The sequence below is a fragment of the Syngnathoides biaculeatus genome, chromosome 12, assembly GCF_019802595.1.
Source record: "Syngnathoides biaculeatus isolate LvHL_M chromosome 12, ASM1980259v1, whole genome shotgun sequence".
Lineage (NCBI taxonomy): Eukaryota > Metazoa > Chordata > Actinopteri > Syngnathiformes > Syngnathidae > Syngnathoides > Syngnathoides biaculeatus.
Window position 1 is genome coordinate 29,154,115 of NC_084651.1, and position 20,886 is coordinate 29,175,000.

The 20,886-nt window shown below is 41.4% G+C and overlaps 1 protein-coding gene across 8 annotated transcripts in view; it reads right to left on the minus strand.

Moving 5' to 3' along the window:
• ddx51 (DEAD (Asp-Glu-Ala-Asp) box polypeptide 51) overlaps window positions 1-20,886 on the minus strand; it is a 116,013-nt gene that overhangs the window by 38,865 nt on the left and 56,262 nt on the right. For 5 of the 8 annotated variants that reach the window (XM_061836751.1, XM_061836750.1, XM_061836752.1 and 2 more), the window contains exon 15: window positions 14,341-14,475. In XM_061836751.1, the coding sequence (XP_061692735.1) occupies window positions 14,341-14,475 (135 nt within the window). Of the gene's footprint in view, window positions 1-1,195; window positions 1,217-5,961; window positions 6,004-8,088; window positions 8,122-14,340; window positions 14,476-20,886 lie in introns of those variants that run through there. The other 3 variants (XM_061836758.1, XM_061836754.1, XM_061836755.1) reach the window with 3 other exon arrangements.

Genomic DNA, 20,886 nt, shown 5'->3' on the forward strand with positions numbered 1-20,886 from the left:
GTTATACTTTAAATGTCCTATGTTGCAGAGACCTGAGATTAAGTTGGTCTTTCGAGCCGGATCCCAAAACGCACGGGCTCGGGGAGCGAGCTCACAGCTCCCCGAGCCCCGGAGCTGTGCTGCTCACGGCTGTCTATGGAAGTATTCCTCAGTCTTCCTGATATACCAAGCGGCCGAGGCACTCATGCCGTGTCTGGAAGTATTCCTCAGTCTTCCTGATATACCGAGCGGCTGAGGCACTCATGCTGTGTCTGGAAGTATTCCTCCGCCTTGCTATTTCTTCATCAAATGAGGATAAATTCGAGAAATCAGTGCCGGGCATAAATAAGTGTCCCATATAATCGAGCCTTTGTTGCGGCACGTAACATCATATCCGCACACGTAGGTCATGTGACTCGCAAAAATGGCAGTGCCCTTGAAAATTCATAATTGTCGATAAAAATCTTCTCAAAACACAATTAAATGAGAGAGGATTTAATATCACACTGTCAAAATAGAGTACATATTACATGGCCTGTTAGATATATTGTTCATGCAAAACAGTGGATTTCCTCCTTTATGCAAAGTGTGCACTGCACTATCCGTGCGTTTCATTGACAATTTCTGCCTTTTTGGGGAACGTAAAAATCTTTAGAAAGCAGATGGTTTTCGTCTAACCAGACAAGGGATTAAATTGGCTGCCATCATTTTCTACTGTGTGCATTACTCACCGCCCCGTAAAGAAAATGTTTACAAAAACCAAGGATAAAATGATCCAGTTGTTCCCCAAACAATCGGAGGAACAAGCGATAAGGCGAGACAAGGTGCACACAGATTCAATTGCATCATCCAAACAATCAGATAAGGAAATGACAAATGGAATGTGCCAGCACTTTAAAGCTTCCACACCTCTTCCTGCCCCATTGGAGCCATCCACACCTCAGAATCTTACTTCTATGACTATGACAATCAGACAATCCGCAATGGATGTTGGGTCCCCCTCTCCCAGCCTGAATGCAATGTTGGGTCTGATGGATAGGATGAAGACTGTCAACGAGGGACCCCAGCCCATACCAAGCCAAGATTTTCCTCCCATCCCCCCTCGCCTGAAACCAGTCTACTAAAATAGATAGGCCCCTCCTGCACCCATGAAGACTCTAATCTGTAGATCTCTCATATTTACCGGGTCTTTTCCAGAATAACTCAGACCGCTATGGAGATCAGGTATTTTTCATCCCTAGAACCACAAGGGACAGAAAGTTGGTCAAATAGATGTGGCACAAAACAAGTAGAACTTCCAACTTAGAGGATAAAACATGAGTCTAACCCAGGCGTGTCAAACATACGGCCCGCGGGCCGGATCCGGCCCGTCTGGTGGTTTGGTACGGCCCGGGGAAGAAAGCTGCATTGTATAAAAAAAATATGAATTTTCTTTAAATTTTTGTAGTTCCTGTATTATCCGCTAGGGGGCGCATTGTTTTAGTACGTGCAGACAACATGAAAGCAACACTGCGGCGGAACTAGGACCACCTTGACCTGGTAAAATTGAACGTCTGTACAGCGTCTATTGGCGGCAATTGCATTATCTACTTTTCCGTTTGCCTCGCACCCTCATCAGCAAAATGTCTTTGTCAAAAAGGAGAAAAGTAGACACAGAGTGTCGGACTTTTCAAGAAAAATTAACATGTTCTTATATGTTCACGGAGGTGAATGGGAAACCCGTGTGCCTGGTGTGCCAGCAGCAAGTTTCGGTGCTTAAAGAATACAATATTCGGCGCCATTACGAAACTCAGCATGGTGAAAAATACAACAGTTTGCATGGAGAATTGAGAAAACAGAAGGTAAATGAAATGATGGCGCGTCTGAAGAATCAGCAATCTGTTTTCACCCAGAGCCGAGAAGCCAGTGATGCTGCGGTGAAAGCCAGCTACCTAATTGCGAGCCAAATAGCAATGGCATCAAAGCCGTACAGTGATGGAGAGTTCATCAAAAACTGCTTGCTGACGGCTGCTGAAATTGTGTGTCCTGAGAAGCGACATGCTTTCGCCAATATAAGCTTGACAAGAAATACCGTGGCAGACGGGATTTCGGAACTCTCTGCAGATTTGGACCACCAACTAAAACGCAAAGTAGGGTCATTTGTGGCATTTTCTGTTGCGTTTGATGAGAGTACTGATATCACGGACGTCGCTCAACTGGCCATTCTCATTCGTGGAGTTGACAAGACTTTGAATGTCACAGACGAGTTTCTCGAGCTGGTGCCGATGATCGACACCACAACAGCTGAGGACATTTTCAGCTGCGTCATTGGAGCGCTGGACAGAGTCGGAGCGGACTGGTCACGCAGCGTAAGCCTGGCTACTGATGGTGCGCCATCAATGATCGGTAAAAAGGCAGGTGTTGTGACAAAGTTCAGAGATAAAGTACAAGCCGCAAATGGGGGAGGTAATTTTTGGACATTTCATTTCATTTTGCATCAGGAGGCATTATGCAGCAAATCGCTAAGAATGGATCACGTCATGGAGGTGGTTGTCCGAACTGTTAATTTCATCCGAGCCAGAGGTCTCAATCATCGTCAATTTGACAGCTTTCTCAGTGACTGTAACATTATCCATGGTGTGCCTTATCACACGAACGTACGATGGTTAAGCAGAGGTGCTGTGCTAAAGCGCTTCTTTGATTTACGTGATGAAATCGGACAATTCATGGAGAAAAAAGGTAAACATGTTAAGGAATTACAGTGCCATCTGTGGCTGCAGGACCTTGCGTTTATGGTTGACATCACTGAGCACTTGAATATTCTTAACAAAATGTTGCAGGGACGCAAAAAAATCGTAACAGTATTATGACAGCATACGTGCATTCAAGTTAAAGCTCGGGTTATGGGAGACGCAGGTGGCAAGCGGTGACTCTGCTCATTTTCCCTATTTAAAAGATATGTGCGCAGCAAGCGTTAATTCTGACGTGAAACGGTACAAAGAGAAGATTTCAGGGCTGTTGATGGAGTTTGAGAAAAGATTTCAGGTTTTTAGCGAACTCGAAACAGATTTTGCAGTTTTTCGTTCACCATTCACAGTCAAAGCTTTTGATTTGCCCGTTGCCATGCAACTTGAAATCATTGATTTGCAGTGTGATGTAGAAGTGAAGGACAGATTTGCCTCTGTAAGCTTGGACACATTTTACAAGTACCTCCTACCAGGCTATCCCTCATTGACATAACTAGCTGCTAAAACATTGTCCATGTTTGGGACAACCTACCTTGTGAGTTTTCTCACTAATGAACATTAATAAAACAAAGCTGCACTCAAAGCTCACACATAAGCATTTGAATGAGATTCTGAAATTGGCTGCTTCTCAGGACATGATGCCTCATATTGATGCACTTGTGCAGGATAAACGATGTCAAGTTTCAAGGGCAAATTCCAAGCAAGACGAATAATTGCTGTGAGTTATTCATTTGTTCAAATTGCTTTCCAGATGTTGATTTTAAGTTCCACAAGGCTGGTACTAAATGTTTTTGGAACATTGTTACTATTTCTGTGATCAGTTTTATGTACAACACACTTAAATATATGTTTAACTGTGTAAAAGTGTTGTTAAAATTGCACATACTTTATTTATGTTCTTATGTTATTCTCTTGTTCATAATATATTGTTCATAATGTAAAAGGAAAATTCTGTTAATAAACATTTTGATAATTTACTCATTCTTTGGACTAATTATTAGTATTAGTGACTAATACAAAAGGAAAAAAGTGGGCTTATTGTTAGTTCTATGTAATTTTGCAATGAGTTTACTGGTCCGGCCCGCTTGATCTCAAATTAAGCTGTATTCGGCCCGCAGACCAAAGGGAGTTTGACACCCCTGGTCTAACATTGTCTCCAGCTGTCTCTCCGAGACTAGTCTTTTTGAAATCAGGTGACTAGGTAACAAATCAATGTTGATTCATGACATCATTACAACCTATGATATGGACTTTTTGTTTTTAAATGAAACATGGTTAAAAGAAAGTAGCTGCAATACCATTATAAGTGAGGCAACACCAGTGAATTTTAATTTTATTAAGTATCGAACAGGGAAAAAGGGTGGGGGTATTGCTGTTGTTTTTAAATCATTATTTCATCCATCCATTTATTTTCTTTTGACGCTTATCCTCAGGAGGGTCACAAGGAGTGCTGGAGTGTATCCCAGCTGTCAATGGCAGGAGGCGGGGTACACCCTGAACTGCTTGCCAGCCAGTCACAGGGCACATACAGACAAACAGCCACACTCACACAATCACACCTAGGGCAATTTAGAGTATCCAATTAATGTTGCATGTTTTGGGATATGGGAAGAAACCGGAGTGGCCGGAGTTAACCCACGCAGGCACGGGGAGAACATGCGAACTCCACATAGGCGGGTCCGGGATCGCACCCGGATCCTCAGAACTGTGAGGGCAATGCTTCACCAGCTGATCCACCGCGCTGCCATCATTATTTCAATGTCAGGAAATTATAATGGGTGATTTTAACTCCTTTGAATATGTTTTTTTTTTTTTAGTTAAAGGTGACCCAAAGGTTATTGTTTTAAAAATTTATAGACCTTCAAGATACAATAGAAAATTTATGGAGGATCTTTCTCAGTTATTTGGACAGAGTACAGCTATTTTGTCAAAACAAGGACTTTAACATTCATGTTGATAATTACATGGAAAAAACATCCAAAAACCTTTCTGCCACACTAGACACATTTGACCTCTCTCAATATTCAGGGTCTAAGTCACACTCAAGGTCACATCTTAGACCTGGTCATCTTTCCTGATGTTGAAATTTTATCGAATGACATTAAGGATATGGTTATTTCTGACCATTTTTGTGTATTTTTTGAATTACTGATTCTTCCAAAAGTTCAGACAACCTCTATATCTATTAGGAAAAGGTACATAAATGAGAGTACCGCCACTAAGTTTATAGAGACTGTTGCTGTGCCACAGTTGATGAACTTTAGGACAATTTCACCTCGAAAATCACAAATGCCATAAATACTGTAGCTCCTGTTAAAACTAAGACCATCCTGAGGCGACCTAGAACACCGTTGAGGAGCATGGTCAAGAGATCTAAATCAAGAGTGTAGGAAAGTAGAACGCAAGGGGAGAAAAACTAAACTCCAAATTGACTATGACCTCTGCAGACAGTGTCTTTGTAATTTTAACCAAGAGTTAGTTATGGCTGGACAGCAACACTTTTCCGAAATCATCAGTAAGAACCTCAACAATACTCGTGCTCAGTTTGCTGTGGTTGACAAGCTTACAACCCACCTGAATGAGATAGATTCAGAACTCTTAGCTGACAAATGCAATGAGTTTGCCTGTTATTTTAGTGAAAACGGACAATCAAAACTGCTGAACGGATTGTTGGCACCACGCTATCCACTAATGAGGACTTGAACACAATGTGAACAAGGTCCGGAGCAGGCAGGATCCTTTTGGATCCTCCACATCCTGGCCACCAGCTCTTCCAGCTCTTTCCGTTGGGAAAGCACTACACATTAATGAAAGTCAAAAGTAGCAGGAAATCCAACTGTTTTTTTCCCCCTCTCCCAATTAAGTCATTAAATTCTTGATCAGCGAACCTTCTATTTCTCTGCCTTGTACCATGTTAGGACACTCACTCACATCTTGTTGGTCCAATCAGTATTAGTCTTAGTAATAAATTTTTTTATATCTTATAAATCGCACGATTCGTCACTTTAAACTGCTCCCTTTGCACAATTGATATTGGACTGGTCTATAACAGGAACCGCGAATGAGTAAAGGCACTCTGTACAGGCTTAACAAAAAGTGGGATGTTAACACACTTATCTCTTACTTGTTCTAAATGAATAAGATTTTACATCTTGCATGACTTATAAGGAATAGGTCCTATAAACAGAAATGTCTCTTGCTCTTTGTTCTGGTTCCTATGTTGTTCTTTGTTCTGAATGTCGTAGCAGGGCAGGAGAAAAATTCTTTGTTTTTACACACTTGGCCAATAAAGCTGAATCTGAAAAAACAAAGGTCAAATGTCAGCACAAATCAGCAGAATGAGCAAATGATTTCACGTCTGAAGCCATCCAAGGAAAACTATCAGTTTGTCAGATTTTGATACAGTTGACCAAAAACTGTAAAGAAAACTGTTCAGCAGCTGCAACCAACAAGCTGTCTTGACTCAATACCATCTGACTTTTTCAAAACTATTGTGAAGTCAGTGCGACTTGATTTGCAGCAAATAATGAATTGCTCAGTCTGGCTTGTTTCCGAAAGCTTTTAAACTAGCTGCCGGCCGGCGGAGATGAGCCATCGCGGCTCATTGCAGTCGGCCGGTGTGGCTTATGATGGAGCCGAGCCGTGCTGCTTTAGGGGGTTGTTCACAGATGCCACAGTACTGAGCAACAGTCGAGCCGAGGTGTTTTATGCGCGCACGCGGCTGAGTGAGGCATTCTCGCCTGGGTTCTTCAGAGCTGCCCCCATCTGCAAAGCCCAACGCGCAGAAGCAGTGACCGCCGAACGTGGCACCACAGCCGGTTTGGCTGATTTTCGGCACCGTGGTGGCATATAATGGAGCCAAGCCGTGTTGCTTTTAGGGGAATGTTTAAAGCCGCCGTAGTACTTGATAAACACTGTCAAGCCGGGGCGCATGTTTGCACGTGGCTGAGTGAGGCATTTTCGGCTGGGTTCTTCAGATTCGCCGTCTGCGCAGCAGCATCCGACGCCGTCCGACACGTACATCGACATTTTCGTACGCGGATCTTTTGATGTTATGAGAGACCGATTATGTGGTCCGCCCCAAACTATTATTATTTTTAGTAGCTGTAAACACACCTCCCTGTTATTTGGAACCCACGAAGCTCTCATCCTCTGCACCCGTGCAATCCATTTTTAGCAACAAACGGGGTCTCTTGCAAACTTATGAAGACTAAATCCATTCTCCCGAGTGTTAAAGCAATGTCCAGCAATGCAATGAGCTGGCATTTTGGCTAACATGAATGAACAACGAGCTACCTTCCTGGAGGTAAAACTAATGGAAACAAACGAGTCCACTTGTAGGCGCCGCTGTCCTTTACGTCACTTCCTGCTTCTTCTCGAAAACAAATCCCTCGAGAGGATTTCTATGGCATTTACCTATAGATAGGTTTCCAATTACGGGGGGGGGGGGGGGGGGGTGGTGTAGGAGGGAGGGAGAGAGAGAGAGAGAGAGAGAGAGGAGAGAGAGAGAGAGAGAGACACGCACACACAATGGAAGACAAGGGAATCCTGGGACTGTGGTGACATCAACGGAAATCTATGTATTATGCTGCACACAAATGGAATAAGTTGCTAAAAGAGGGGAGGTCAGCGCCAAGTGTGAATGTTTTTAAATCCAGGTTGAAAACTCTGTCATGCTTTTTAGAGTATTTCAATTTTTAATCATATTTCTTGCACTGTACGTGATTTTAATTGTACTTTTTCTATATATTTTGTTATTTCTGTTATCCCATTTTAAATGTTTAATCTCTATGTTTTTAAATTCTTTTAAGCATGTAAAGCACATTGAGTTACCTCTTGTATGAAATGCGCTACACAAATTTGCTCTACAATTAAAAAGCATGGTTATGATGAGCCGGAATATTGGATGAAAATAGCCTTAAAAGAGGAGATAGAAGGCAAAAAGAAAATGAGGTAGAGAAAGAAAATGTAAGTGAGCAAATGGGCAAAGTAAGTCGAGGAAAAGAAAATGAAATGTTTCAGAGAAGATGATGACAAGACAGGACCAACTTCACGACGACAAGGGAAAGTTGAAAATAAAGAGACTACCCACAACTTCCTTTTCCACAATATGACATGACATCACAAAGAATAACGAGATCAAATGGGACAGACTGGACTTCGTCAAAACTAAAACCGGTGCCGACTGCACCTCAGGCCATACCTCTCCCTCTGGATGAGAAAATGGTTTTTCAACTATACAAGTAGCCAACCCAGACACGGGACGGCGTCGACCCAACTCTTTTAGTCTGTGGTACTTGGATTATGGAGGATGTCAAAAAGGCCGTTGAAGGGTTAACTGGCTATAAAGCCCACATCACCCAATTTGTTGGTTGGCACCAGGAACTTTGGAAGAATGTTAGTCATGCCCTCCATGCTGAAAAAGTTAAAGAAAAAAAATAGCACACTTACACTTTGCTGAATTCCCTTAGACCAGACGCAATAATATTCACTGTTGTACATAAGTAACATTTTTCTCAACCCCAGTGGCTACAGGATGACAATATTAATTTCCATTTACATTTGGAAGCAAGCGACATACTTTTACAAGACTACCACAACATTACTGTGAAAGTCCAACCATTTACTCTCAAATAATGACGGCGAGCATGTATAAAATTCGATTACTCTTAGTTTATGTACATGTACTGAATGCTTCCCCTGAAAAAGAGACGTGAAAAAGACTCAGTGGCTCTTTTAAAGCATCTGGCTGAGGATGGGCACAAAGCAAGCAAAAATAAAATATTTAAAAAAAAAAAAAACTCCCAAATTGCCAAGAACAGGTTAAATATTCTACAAACTCCAAAGCCACAAACAGAAACAAAGTTCATTTTTGGGATTGATAAATTACAGCTGAATTTTGGTACCAAATTATGCAGAAATAACAGCTCCATTACACAAAATGAGGAAGACATAAACACAAGCAGCCGAAATCAGTTTCCTCCGCAGGGTGTCCGGGCTCTCCCTTAGAAATAGGGTGAGAAGCTCGGTCATCCGGGAGGGGCTCAGTGTCGAGCCGGTACTCCTCTGCATTGAGAGAAGCCAGATGAGGTGGCTGGGGCATCTGATTAGGATGCCTCCTGGACGCCTCCCTGGAGAGGTTTTCTGGGCATGTCCCACCAGAAAGAGATCCCGAGGATGACCCAGGACACGCTGGAGAGACTATGTCTCTCAGCTGGCTTGGGAACGCTTCGGGATCCCTCCGGAAGAGCTGGAAGAAGTGGCTTGGGAAAGGGAAGTATGGGTATCCCTGCTGAAGCTACTTCCCCGCGACCCGACCCGGAAAAGCGGTAGAAAATTGATGGATGGATAAAAATGACATTGTTGAAAGTGGAAATGCATTTGCGACATACAGCAAGCATTAGTGACAAGCACGGTCTTGGCTTTACCAATTTATGATAAAACCTTTTATCAAATGGTCGATTGTAAAGGTCATTTTATGACCTTGGTTCTGACCCAAAGACATGGAGATCTTAATTTTCAACCAAATTAGTGCAGCATGTGCAGCATCAATGGCGGTGGATGTTAATGCACAAATTGTTTTGTTGTGTTCCTCACACAGTCTCAGCATTAGACTTGCAGACAGACATTTCTATTGTCAGCCAGATGCCTGTCATGCAATGTGACGCTGTTGTCACAACAGAAAGTTGTACAACTCTTAACCCAGCAACATTGCTACCACTTCTGGAGGACAGAACAAAACATGATTGGCAAGAATTGGCAGAGAAAACGGCAAAAAGGAGAAGCATTGTAAAGGATCAACCATTACCAACGGGAAAGAGGTAAATGGGTCATCTAAAAAGAATGAATTCAGGAGAACAGAATCAGGATATGCTGTACTTTCAAAAGCCAATCTTAAAAGCACAGAAATTGCCACCACATTATTCTGTACACACAGCAGAACGAGTGTCACAAAGTGAGGCATGTAAACTAATGAAAGGAAAAAGTGTAACGATTTACAGAGATGCATTTGCAACGGTGCGTATTTTTGCACAGTACTGGAAAAATAGGGGGATGATTTCATCCACAGGCAAAGAGGTAACATGCAAAATCCAATACAACAATACAACTAATAACTAAATCCAATACAACTGCAAAAAACTTGCTGAGCCATGGCTAATGCATGTCTCAACATGAGGGATGGTTGGACAGGTAAATCAACACTATACAACCAATGGATTCAATTCCTATTCATATTTTTTTTTTGTAGAACATGATTGACTTGTGCTACACATAACCCACAAGGTAATTTAAGACAAAATAGAGGAATGTTTCGCAAACAACAGTATCCATTCCAATTGTCCATCTATCTTCTGCTTTTCCTTTCGGCTTGTCCTGTTAGGGGTTGCCACCTATACTTTATCAAATTACTGTAAGTCAAAGTGAAGGGAAAGTATTGCTTGATCGTAATAGCAGGATTTTGAAAATGGAGTGAATTTTTTCACAATAAAACAACCAGATGCTTTGGAGGTGTGTAAGGCACTCTCTGTAAAGACATAATACTTTGCTATAGCATACCAGAAAGAATTTATTGTTAATGGAGCTCGTTTTGTTAACCAAATTGTTAAAAAGATAGCAATATTTCACATTGATTAAAAAAAAAAAAAAAAAAAAAACCTTCAAAGAGCGGGACTAGTAGAAAGAATGACTTGAGATGTGCATTGGGGAGACACAGAGAAGTATGAAGAACCACTGGTATTCACCCAAGTGGGAAGGTCAAAATTAACAACTCAGCTGTAAAAATAGCACAAAGACCAACGTGGGCTCATTTGTCTCATTGTAAGTGCCGCGTTAGGATTAAGCTCTTTGTACCGAGGCTTATAACCACCAGTGCACTAACGCTGCGCTAATGCTAGCGCTGTATTACCCCATAAACCGCAGGGTTGAAAGCCAGTGAAAAAAGTTGCGGCTTGCAGCCCGGAAATTACGGCACTAGTATTCTGTCACCAGTCTCAAAATTGATGGGAATAACAATAACGTAAAAGATGGAGGTGGAAGATTGGTTTCAAGTCATCAGTCAAGACATCAGATATGAAGGAAACATTTGTACGTATTATCAGCAAAAATGGTGAGGTGTGCCGTAGGTGTGACAGAATTTATGGTGGAGGTGGGACTGCATCAAGGATCAGCTCTGAGACCCTTCCTGTTTGCTGTGGTAATGGATAGGCTGACAGATGGTTAGATTGGAATCCCCTTGGACCATGATGTTCGCTGGTATTGTGATTTGCAGTGAAAGCAGGGTGCAGCTGGAGGAACAATTAGAAAGATGTAGGCATGCACTGGAAAGGAGAGCCATGAAGATTAGCCGAAGAAGAAAAAACTGAATAAATGTGCGTGAATGAGAGGGGTGGAGGGGGAAGGTTGAGGCTCCAGGGATATGAGACAACGACAGTGGACGACCTCAAATACTTAGGGTCAACAATCCACAGCAATGGTGAGTGTGGTAAGGAAGTGAAGAAACAGGTCCAAGCAGGTTGGAACAGCTGGCGAAAGGTGTCTGGTGTGTTATGTGACAGTTGAGTCTCTCCTCGGATGAAGGGCAACGTTTACAAAACAGTGGTGAGGCTGTCCATGATGTACGGATTAGAGACAGTGGCACTGAAGCGACAAAAGGAAGCAGAACTGGAGGTGGCAGAAATGAAGATGTTCAACTTCTCTCTAGGAATGAGCAGGATGGATAAGATTAGAAATGAGCTCATTAGAGGGACAGACAAGGTTGGATGTTGTGGAGACAAGGTTAGAGAGAGCAGACGTCGATGGTTTGGACATGTCCAGAGATGAGAGAAAATAGTATATTTATTATATTGGTGTGTGCTGAGGATGGAGCTGCCAGGCAAAAGCTTTAGTTTTGGTATTGTTCATGGAAGACCAAATAGAAGGTTGATGGATGTTGTGAGGGAAGACATGAGGGTAGTTGGGGTTAGAGAGGAAGATGCAGGAGAAAATGATGACAGTGTGGCAACCGCTAACGGGACAAGCCGAAAGGAAAAGAACATTAATCAGCAAAAACTGATCGCACTGACGAATTCCCCGGGACAACCCGAGCACATACCGGAAATTCCCGAAAAGATTCATGATTCTACACCTACCAGTGCAGTGTAAGATCAATTTGAGAATGTTGATGAATTTTCTGATAATTCAAGCAATGAACATGATTCTGAAGGGTCCCATGAAGATGGTGGACAATGAAAAGTATATAAAGGTATTAAAGGTTATCAATTTGAGACAGTTAGAAAGAACACAAGTACAAATGCAGATGAAATTGCTAGCCATGAATGTGCTGATCCAGCACTGGCAGAAGTCAAACCCAGGGAGGAAAACATACTTTGTGTTCGAAACACTGACTGGTGAGAATTTGTGAAGTCTTTTTCTTTGGGCCATAAATTTATAGATATTGGAATGCATGAAGTTTTCAGTGTTGTTTTTTTTAAATTATGCGAAGGCCATGTATTTTTTATGAACATTTTGACACCAACTAGCTGAGGTCTAAGTTATTTTCACAAATAAGGTCTGTAAGGAACAAACACCATAAATATTATTTCATGTGGTAAACTGGTGCCAAATCCTGGGACCTCTTCTGAGAGCCATCACTAGAACGTACCCAGAACCGTCCATCCCCATTTTAGTCACAAGGTTCCCAAGATGCCATCAGCAAAACCGCAAAACTTTATACTGAAAGATGTAAACCGGTATCTTGTGGTTTTATTTGGGCACTAAATGCTTAAAATAGAAATGTAAATGGGGTGGATGGCTCTGTGTAGTGGAGTGATTTGGGTCTTTCAGCTGTAGAAGATTATGAATGTGAACTGATTATTTTATTGTATACACAGGTGTGCATGTAAATTCTGCATAACCATGAAAACAGAAGGAAGTTTTTGTGTTGGGGAATTGTAAGCAGAAATAACGACGTGCCGCTTCCATCCTGCTGTGTGTCAAAAATTCGTGACATATTTCCGGATCCAGATGGCCAAGAGTACACAGGACTTAAATGGTCTACATCCTGAATATTTTTAAGCCTGTGTAAATGTTGATGTATATGTTTGTATATGAAATAAACACACCACAGAACTGAAATCATAGCATTTTGATTGAACTGTATGCTTACATTTCGTATAAATATGTTTCTCATAACATTTACACTGAGTGCTTATTTGGTCTTTCAATGTGAGCATCTTGAGACCACCTGAGGTTGAAATAGATGTTGCAGTATCCTATCTGCTGTTGACAAATCTTGAAATATGTTGTGTTAAAGGCTTGTGGTTTGTCAAGAGTAACGATTCCTCCATCCAGTGGTCTTGGTTATTCATCTCTGAGCTCAGAGAGGGAATTTTTAAGACCACGAGGAGTCTCAGAGTAGGAGGTCAAAAGTTTGCGCATCAGCCAATAGCCATAATCTATAGTGGACTCTGTTTTCTACACATACTGTGGGGTGCCAGTCTCAGGCATGAGAATTTCAGCAAGTATGGTAACCGATCTTTCGGTTCCGTTGGTTTTTGTCCTGGGAAACGGTGGAAAACGATTTTTCGGTTCTCATTGATAATGCTCATGGGAACCGGTTTTTACATGTACTTCAGAATAAAGCCTTAGCAGGCATGAGCATTTTGTCTTTTACGCTTAGCAACCGACATGTTTGACTAGCATTTGAGTGACCCAGATATGAATAAGTCGACCTTGCGCATGCATAGCGCAGAAGCGGAAACCGGTGCTGTTTGTAAACCGCACTGACAAAGCTGCGCGTTTTAATCATTAAAAATAAAGGGGTTCATGTAGGTTTGTTTCATACAGATTGTTGTATTTTGTTGAGAACTTGTTTTACATTCCACACATGGGAGAATTTTATTAAAAGTAAGCCCTGAGATCTGAGACATGGACTTTCGGTTCAGTGTTTTCTCAGGCTGGGTAACGACATGGTAACGGAACGATCGTTTCCGTGAAATCCTCATGCCTGCAGTCTTACTGTATTTCAGTTTAAGCAAAGTTCCCATCATATGCTGCTGCTCGCTGTGCGACGCACGGGAGCCACGGGGACCTTAAACCCTTTAAATGGAGAGTTGGCTCAGATTATTTAAATACTAAATGGTGTTAAGGTATTTATCTAAGATTGGGAATATCAGGGTCTGGCTCAGGTTCTATGAGGAAACTAACAATTGGTTTCAAATAAAGAAAACAAAGCTGCTAGAATCGCCCAGCCAATCACCTGACTTGAATCCAATTGGAAATCTAAAAAAACTCAAGGCCCAGCCATAATAGAATTCCATGGAACCTTCAATATATGAAGACTGCTTGTGAGGAGGAATAGGCCACAACCACACAGAAATCCATGTGACTATTTTCTCTATACAGAAGGTGTTGTGATGCCGTCATTGCAAATAAAGGTTTTTGTATAATGTATTAAATAAACACCAGTTGGCGTATTTAATACTTTGTCAGTTATCTTATTGGTTCTACTTTCGATGCAACTTTTTGAATTTATCTTGGTTACATCATTTTTACTTGGGAGTTTGTACATTCTGTGTACTGTACATTCACAGCTAACTTCAACAGCAGGGCACATGCACTCATTTCATATGAAACCATTAGAATTTAATAAAATCACCTTAATGACAGCAGCAAGCTCCTGTAGTGTTTGTTCATATCGGCTTTCTAAACTCCTCATCTTTGCAGGATTAATGATCTGCTTTTGGATCCCCAGACTCCCTGCTTCCATCACCATCTGAATGAAGTTCTTTTCCTGAGAGGACAACAGAAACTTTGTTTTAACCATTTTTTTGTACAACCTCCTACCTGAGCCGGCATGTTTTGTGGTGGAAGAATGTTTGTGTCCCAATGATTCTGATATAGTTTGGGGACTTACATCTCCCTAGCAGTGTCACCCTGGGCAAAAAGAGCCAAAGTTAAGTACCAGACAAAGCATAGCTGAGAAACTCAGATATGGAGAGAATTCTTGGATCTTGTTTTTCCTCGCCTGGACATTACAATGATTGTCCAATTAACAATTAGGTTGGGTGCTTGTCACGGATTGTACATAACCAACACCATGTTGAGACCTGAGGGCGTCAACGTGCACTTTGCACCAGGACATCCTAGGTCACAGCTCTATGATCAACATTGTGGTAGTGTCATCAGACTAGCAGCCGAGTTGGCTCTGATGATAGGGAAAGCTCCTAATCCAACCTGGCAGACCCAAACATATTGTGAGTCTATTGGGGACGTCTGGTCTTTTATGAAGGAGCTTCCACTTCCATCTCTGACAACTTCTCCCATGTACCAGGGGAGGTGGGTACACTGAGTCCGAGCAGGCCGTGTTGCATACCTGAATTTGCTGCACTGTGGTCAGATCAGAGTCATCCATTGAAGTTACATGGCTCATTAAAAGATTCAGATTACAGCATTTACATTCCCATCAGAACATTTTCAAGAACAATTTTGTGTATTTGCAAACTTACAATGAAAATGTCAACAAACAACAAGACCAAACAAAACCAAGTCCACTTTGAAAGGTCGCTTCCAACATTGTATCATTTTTTTTTTTTTTATTCACAATGATATCCTTGTCTTTTTTTCTTTAAAACTGAATTACTGCTTGCAAAATATCTTTAGCAATGCTTGTTGAAAGCTGAATGATGCTCCCAAACAGTTTAAAGGTTATTGTTATGTTCCCTTCTATATTAAAAATATATAATTAGCTTTTTGGGCACTGTCTGTGCTTTCATCCTCGATCAGGCTGTGCCAGAGTGAAATTTTAACATTACACACCATCTCACTGACTCACTCATCTGCACTTTCTACTTTGGCTTCAGATGAGACCTTTCTCACCCAAAAGAGAAAATCACATCCAGTTTCACCACTTTTTCTTCTATTATTCACATACACAGACATTCATGGCATCTTTAAGCAACAGCATTTTTTTTTTTTTTTACTTTTGCCGTTATTATAGAGAGTAAAAATACGCAGCATGACTAGCTCGTCTTTGCTCTACATTGCCCAGACTGTCTCTCACTAAAGCACTGGTGGTGGCTAGTGCATAAGGACGCTGTCATTATAAACTACATTGATGGGCTGCGTAAGTACTGTAACATTTGTAATTATGAGTGTACCCCTTTAAGAGCGGAGGGGGGTGGTGTAAACTAGGCAGGAGAGTGTGTGGGCGAGCAGTGGGTCATTCAACGTAAACCTTGTGGCCGTCACCAACCATAGCCTTTAGCTGCACTTTTGCTGACTTGTGGGAGCGCGGTATGCCGATCATTTTTTTCTAGCGTGCGCTCCAGTCCTTGGCTGAATAACTTTTCGTGCACACTTGGTTAGTTGGTAGCAAAAAGTATGCAGTCTCTGACCATCTCATCGCTGTTTGTGTAGTTGTGTATTTTCTATAGAAAATTCTACAGAAACCTATAGAATTCTAATAGCATTTGTATAGAACTTTGGCTGTGACTTTCTAAAGAATTTCTATAGAACAAAATGTTTCTATAGAAATTTTGTAGAAAGTTTAGAAGAACAGAAAGTGGCACAGTGCTTGATCTCAAATTTCTATAAAATTTGTACAGAAAATTTCAGTAGAACAATTTTCAAGCAACGTCAAGAGCTAATACACATTCTGAAGTCGCATAATAAAATGCATCAAGTATTTGTTACAATACATAAACACTATCATGACTATGGATATTTCAAAAGTCCATCATGAAAAACAAGCCGCTATTATAAATCCTATATCTTGAAAAAAATCGGAAACCAGCTGTCAGTGTGTTGAAGAGGGCACTACGTTCACAAACCTTCAATCACTATCAACCAAATGGCCAAACAGACCAAGGAGAAATCCAAAACTGGATTTAAACCATTATTCTAGAGTTTTAAAGATCTGGGTTGTGAAAATCACTCAATCAACTGGATTTTCATCCATTCCATCTTGAGTACCATGACTGAAGGAGTAGAAGAAAATGTGTCGTATCCTTGAATTAAAAAAATAGTGGCATTGGTGCGAGTCTAGAAGCCTCCAGTTTTCTTGCTGAGAAGGCTATAAATTGACGTTTTTCATACACCACCTAAGGCGTCTGTCGTGAGTGGTGTAGGGAATGTGCTAGAAAGCATGTGTTCACCTTCGGGTGGCTTTCTAGTTTATCATCAAGAACCTTGAATGTGCAGCTAGCTAGCCAGCTAGCTAACACGGCCTCGTGTCGACAACAAAAGGGGGCTACCTGTGGTACTTTTTATTCTAAACCTGTCACTATTTAAAACCTCGAGCAAAACCTGTCGGTAAGCATATATTTTCTTAAAAATTACTTCATTTGTTTTATTTGTACTTAAAGATGTAAAAGTAAGTAGTAGATGTGGTAGTAGATGCATAAATGAAATATGAAAGTGATATGACCGCTCGCACTTTTTTTGACGCTCGCAAAAATGTTGGTTGCATTGCAAAATCGGTAAAATGGCCGGATTTGGTGCTTTGTATGCAATTATAATGAAAATAAGTGCAAATGTAATAATCAAGGGATCGTTGAGAAACAAAAAAAGTCATGACATTTTAAAGATCCTATAACCAGGAAGGTCACAACTTATTGTTCTTTTCTATTGTTTTACCAATACCATAATTAGCCCATATTCCGAATCGTTAAATGGTCATAACTTTTGTCGTTTGAGCTATTGAGATAATTTAAGTAAGATTTTAAGGGGTTTTCAAAGCTATTTCCAATGATAGGTTTTTAAATTCCATCGATTCATTTGCTTAGCCGCTTAGCCTCATGAGGGTTGCAGGAGAGCTGGAGCATATCCCAGCTGTCAACAGGCAGGATCCTGGTACATCCTGAACTGGAACATAAGTAATGAAAAATTTGGTACTTACATTAATATATTGACCTATTTTGCAGTCAAAGCTACCTTGGCAAATCCATCAAAGATATGTTCATCTTGAGTCGTACGCAATTTTAGTAGATGGACTCTTGCTACACAACCAAATATATTTCAAATATCCTGAAACACTGGCCTCCACCATGAAGGATATATATTCTATCAATTAAGGGTGCCAGCTGTGCCTGTTACATTCATAATTAATCCAAAAAATGTTATTTTTTCAGCTAAGACAAGTGGGTTATGGTACCCACCCAACTTCCTTGGGGCAGAATAAGACGGATATAGTAAATGTGACCAGTAAGTTATTTTCCCCCAAGTTGTGTATGGTGGAATCATAATTGGCATGTCTCATTTAATTCTCTCACCGCATGCATATCAGCAGTGTCATTCATTGATGTATTTTTTTTATATAAATGTATAATTTGGGATTGTTTTGTTTTAATTTTTCAAAGAGTCCAGAAATTCAATGAATTTATGTCATGACAACTTTTTATTGATGTGATATTGCAGGTGGTTTATTTTCTTTAAAGCTCCAAAAACCTAATGAAGTGGAGCATTCAGAAAGAGATGCTACTGCTGTAATTGCCCTGCAAGACCATCAAATAGGTACATGGTACATTGGTATAATACATGTTCCATTTAAAGCACTTCACCCTGTACTGTGTCTTGGTTTGAAAGCGGCACGAAAGAGCTGCTCTCCCATTGACCACCACTGGAGCACTTTCCTGGGATCACATTGGCTAGAAGGGAGGTCAAACTTTAGACATGAAACACATCCTGTCTGTTGATCTGTGGCATGATAGAGCAGCACCACCTATTGGCTAGCACGTAGCATCTTCCTGGCATCATATTCCTCCATTGGCTCAGAGTGACGCAAATCTTTTTTATTTTTTTTTTTTTTTGGGGGGGGGGGGGGGGGCACGACGGACATCAATCTTTACCCGTGGCACACTTGTATATTTACCGCCGAATCCAATGTCATTCGCTCACGCACACTCTATATCTTTCTGGATTTATTCTTCTTTCTCCTCATTTATTTTTTTTCACCATGGGCCCCAAGAAATTGATGGCCAGCGCCATCATGCTGCTGCCATGAGGCCTCATAATATTGCTGCTCGACTTGAGAGGTTCGAAGTGGAGGTTGAACCTGAAGTTGAAGAAATTGTTTCGCTGGGAAAGGCTGAGGACATCGATGAGTTGGTTCACCACAAGGACCTTTTGAGGGAGAAGCTAAAGGCTGGAGGCCATGCAACAGACAACAATGCAGGAGTAGTTTGGAGCTTAGAGGAGGAGGCAGCCACAATTCCGTTAGCCAGAATAAAAGATGTGTTACCAAAATTCCATGAGATTTCCGAATGTATTCAAAAGAATCATCTGGAAAATGTGTTAACGAGTTGGGTAAGCGCTAAGTTCATTGGCGTTTGCCTTGCCCATTTCTCCAAGACTATTAAAAGCCATCAAAGGCAAACATGCTTGGATTGGTACTTCAGGAAACATTGAAAGTTAGCATTTGTTTTGAATTTATAGTTTGTGCAATTTATTAATTTTAGTGGAATTAAATTGTGTTTGTCTCCACCTCTGAAGATGCCGCGATGCCTTTTTGTTCGCCATACACTCAATAGCAAAGGTAACTGAACATTTTTTATTATTCTTTACATTACCTACACTTTGAATTATTATTTTTAAGGTAAATGAACAATTTTGTATTATTCTTTACATTATGTACACTTTGCTTATTTTTGGCGGTTCAGGGGGCTTGGAATGGATAAGGCTATTTGAATGTAAAATGCGTTTCTACTTACAAAAGTTTCACATTATGAAACGACTTCTGGAATTGATTAATTGCATAAGTAAAATTACCAGTGTATTAGTTTAGTGATTCAAGGGATTGGAAGTTCCTAGAAACAAAAAATTTTGTACAAAATAGTTTTGAGTTTGTAAAGTCAATGGCAGACAACTATTTTTTGGAACACACCCTTTTCAACAAATTGCCCAATTGCACAGCCTTAAAGGTCAAGTGTCGTCAAACGGGATGATTTTTGGTATATTATTAATGAAAAACCCAGTCAATATGGTCCCGTGGTTTTTTTTCCCCACCACAAAACATGATTTTGACGTATATAGCTTTTTGTAACTCCCGCCATGAAAATCCTCTCAGGGATTTGTTTTCGAGAATAAGCAGGAAGTGACGTAAAGGACAGCGACGCCCCCTCGTGGACTCGTTTGTTTACATTAATTTTACCTCCAGGAAGGTAGCTAGTTGTTCCTTCGTGTTAGCCAAACTGCCGGCTCATTGCATTGCTGGACATTGCTTGAACACTTCAGAGAATGGAATTACCCTTCATAAGTTTGAAAGAGACCCTGTTCGTTGTGAAAAATGGATTGCAAAGGTGCAGAGGACGAGAGCTCCGTGGGTTCCAAATAACAGGTAGGTGTGTATACAGCTGCTAAAAGAAATAATAGTTTGGGGCGGACCACGTAATTGGTCTCTCTCATAACGTAACAAAAGATCTGCGTATGAAATGTGTCAATGTGCGCGTCGCCCAGCCAACAATGTCTCACTCAGCCTCGTCTCGACTTTGAACATACACCTAAATGCAGCATAGCTCGGCTCCACCTTCTCTTTATATGCCACCACGGGTGTTGAAACTCTGTCACACCGGCTGAGGTGCTGCGTTCGGCGGTCACAGCTACTGCGAAGGCTGCGCATCGGGCTTTGCGACGGGGGTGGCTCTGAAGAACCCAGCGGAGAATGCGTTACTCAGTCGCGTGCGCGCATAAAGCGCCCCGGCTCGACTGACTAAAGCAGCACAGCTCGGCTCTGTCATAAGCCACACCGGCCGGCTGCGATGAGCCGTGATGGCTCATCTCCGCCGCAGAAGTGGATTGGACAGGATGCAGTTTGGATGTGATTGGATATCATCTGAATATGAAACAGTGTAACATTGCCCTGAGGGCTCGAAACAATAGTGTAATAATGCCCCGGTAACTTCACTTGGTTGTGTGGTGTTTTCCTTTTCGAAAAGAGCTCCGGTCTCAGAAGGGGCGTCGGAAAAATCCGAATATCTCTGTTGTTCGGCTTCCATAGTAGTAGGCACTGCGCATTTTCAACGGCGGAAGTGACGATGACGTCAAGGACAGAGGACGCGACTAATATGGCGACCACTTGGATGTCGAGGGACACTCAACTGCGCAACTTTGTGCATGTATGACGCACTCTCTGCTCACTTTTTTTTCCCCCCGTATAGACATTGAAGTGAATACTGTTATATGTATTTTTCATTACAATATCTATTTT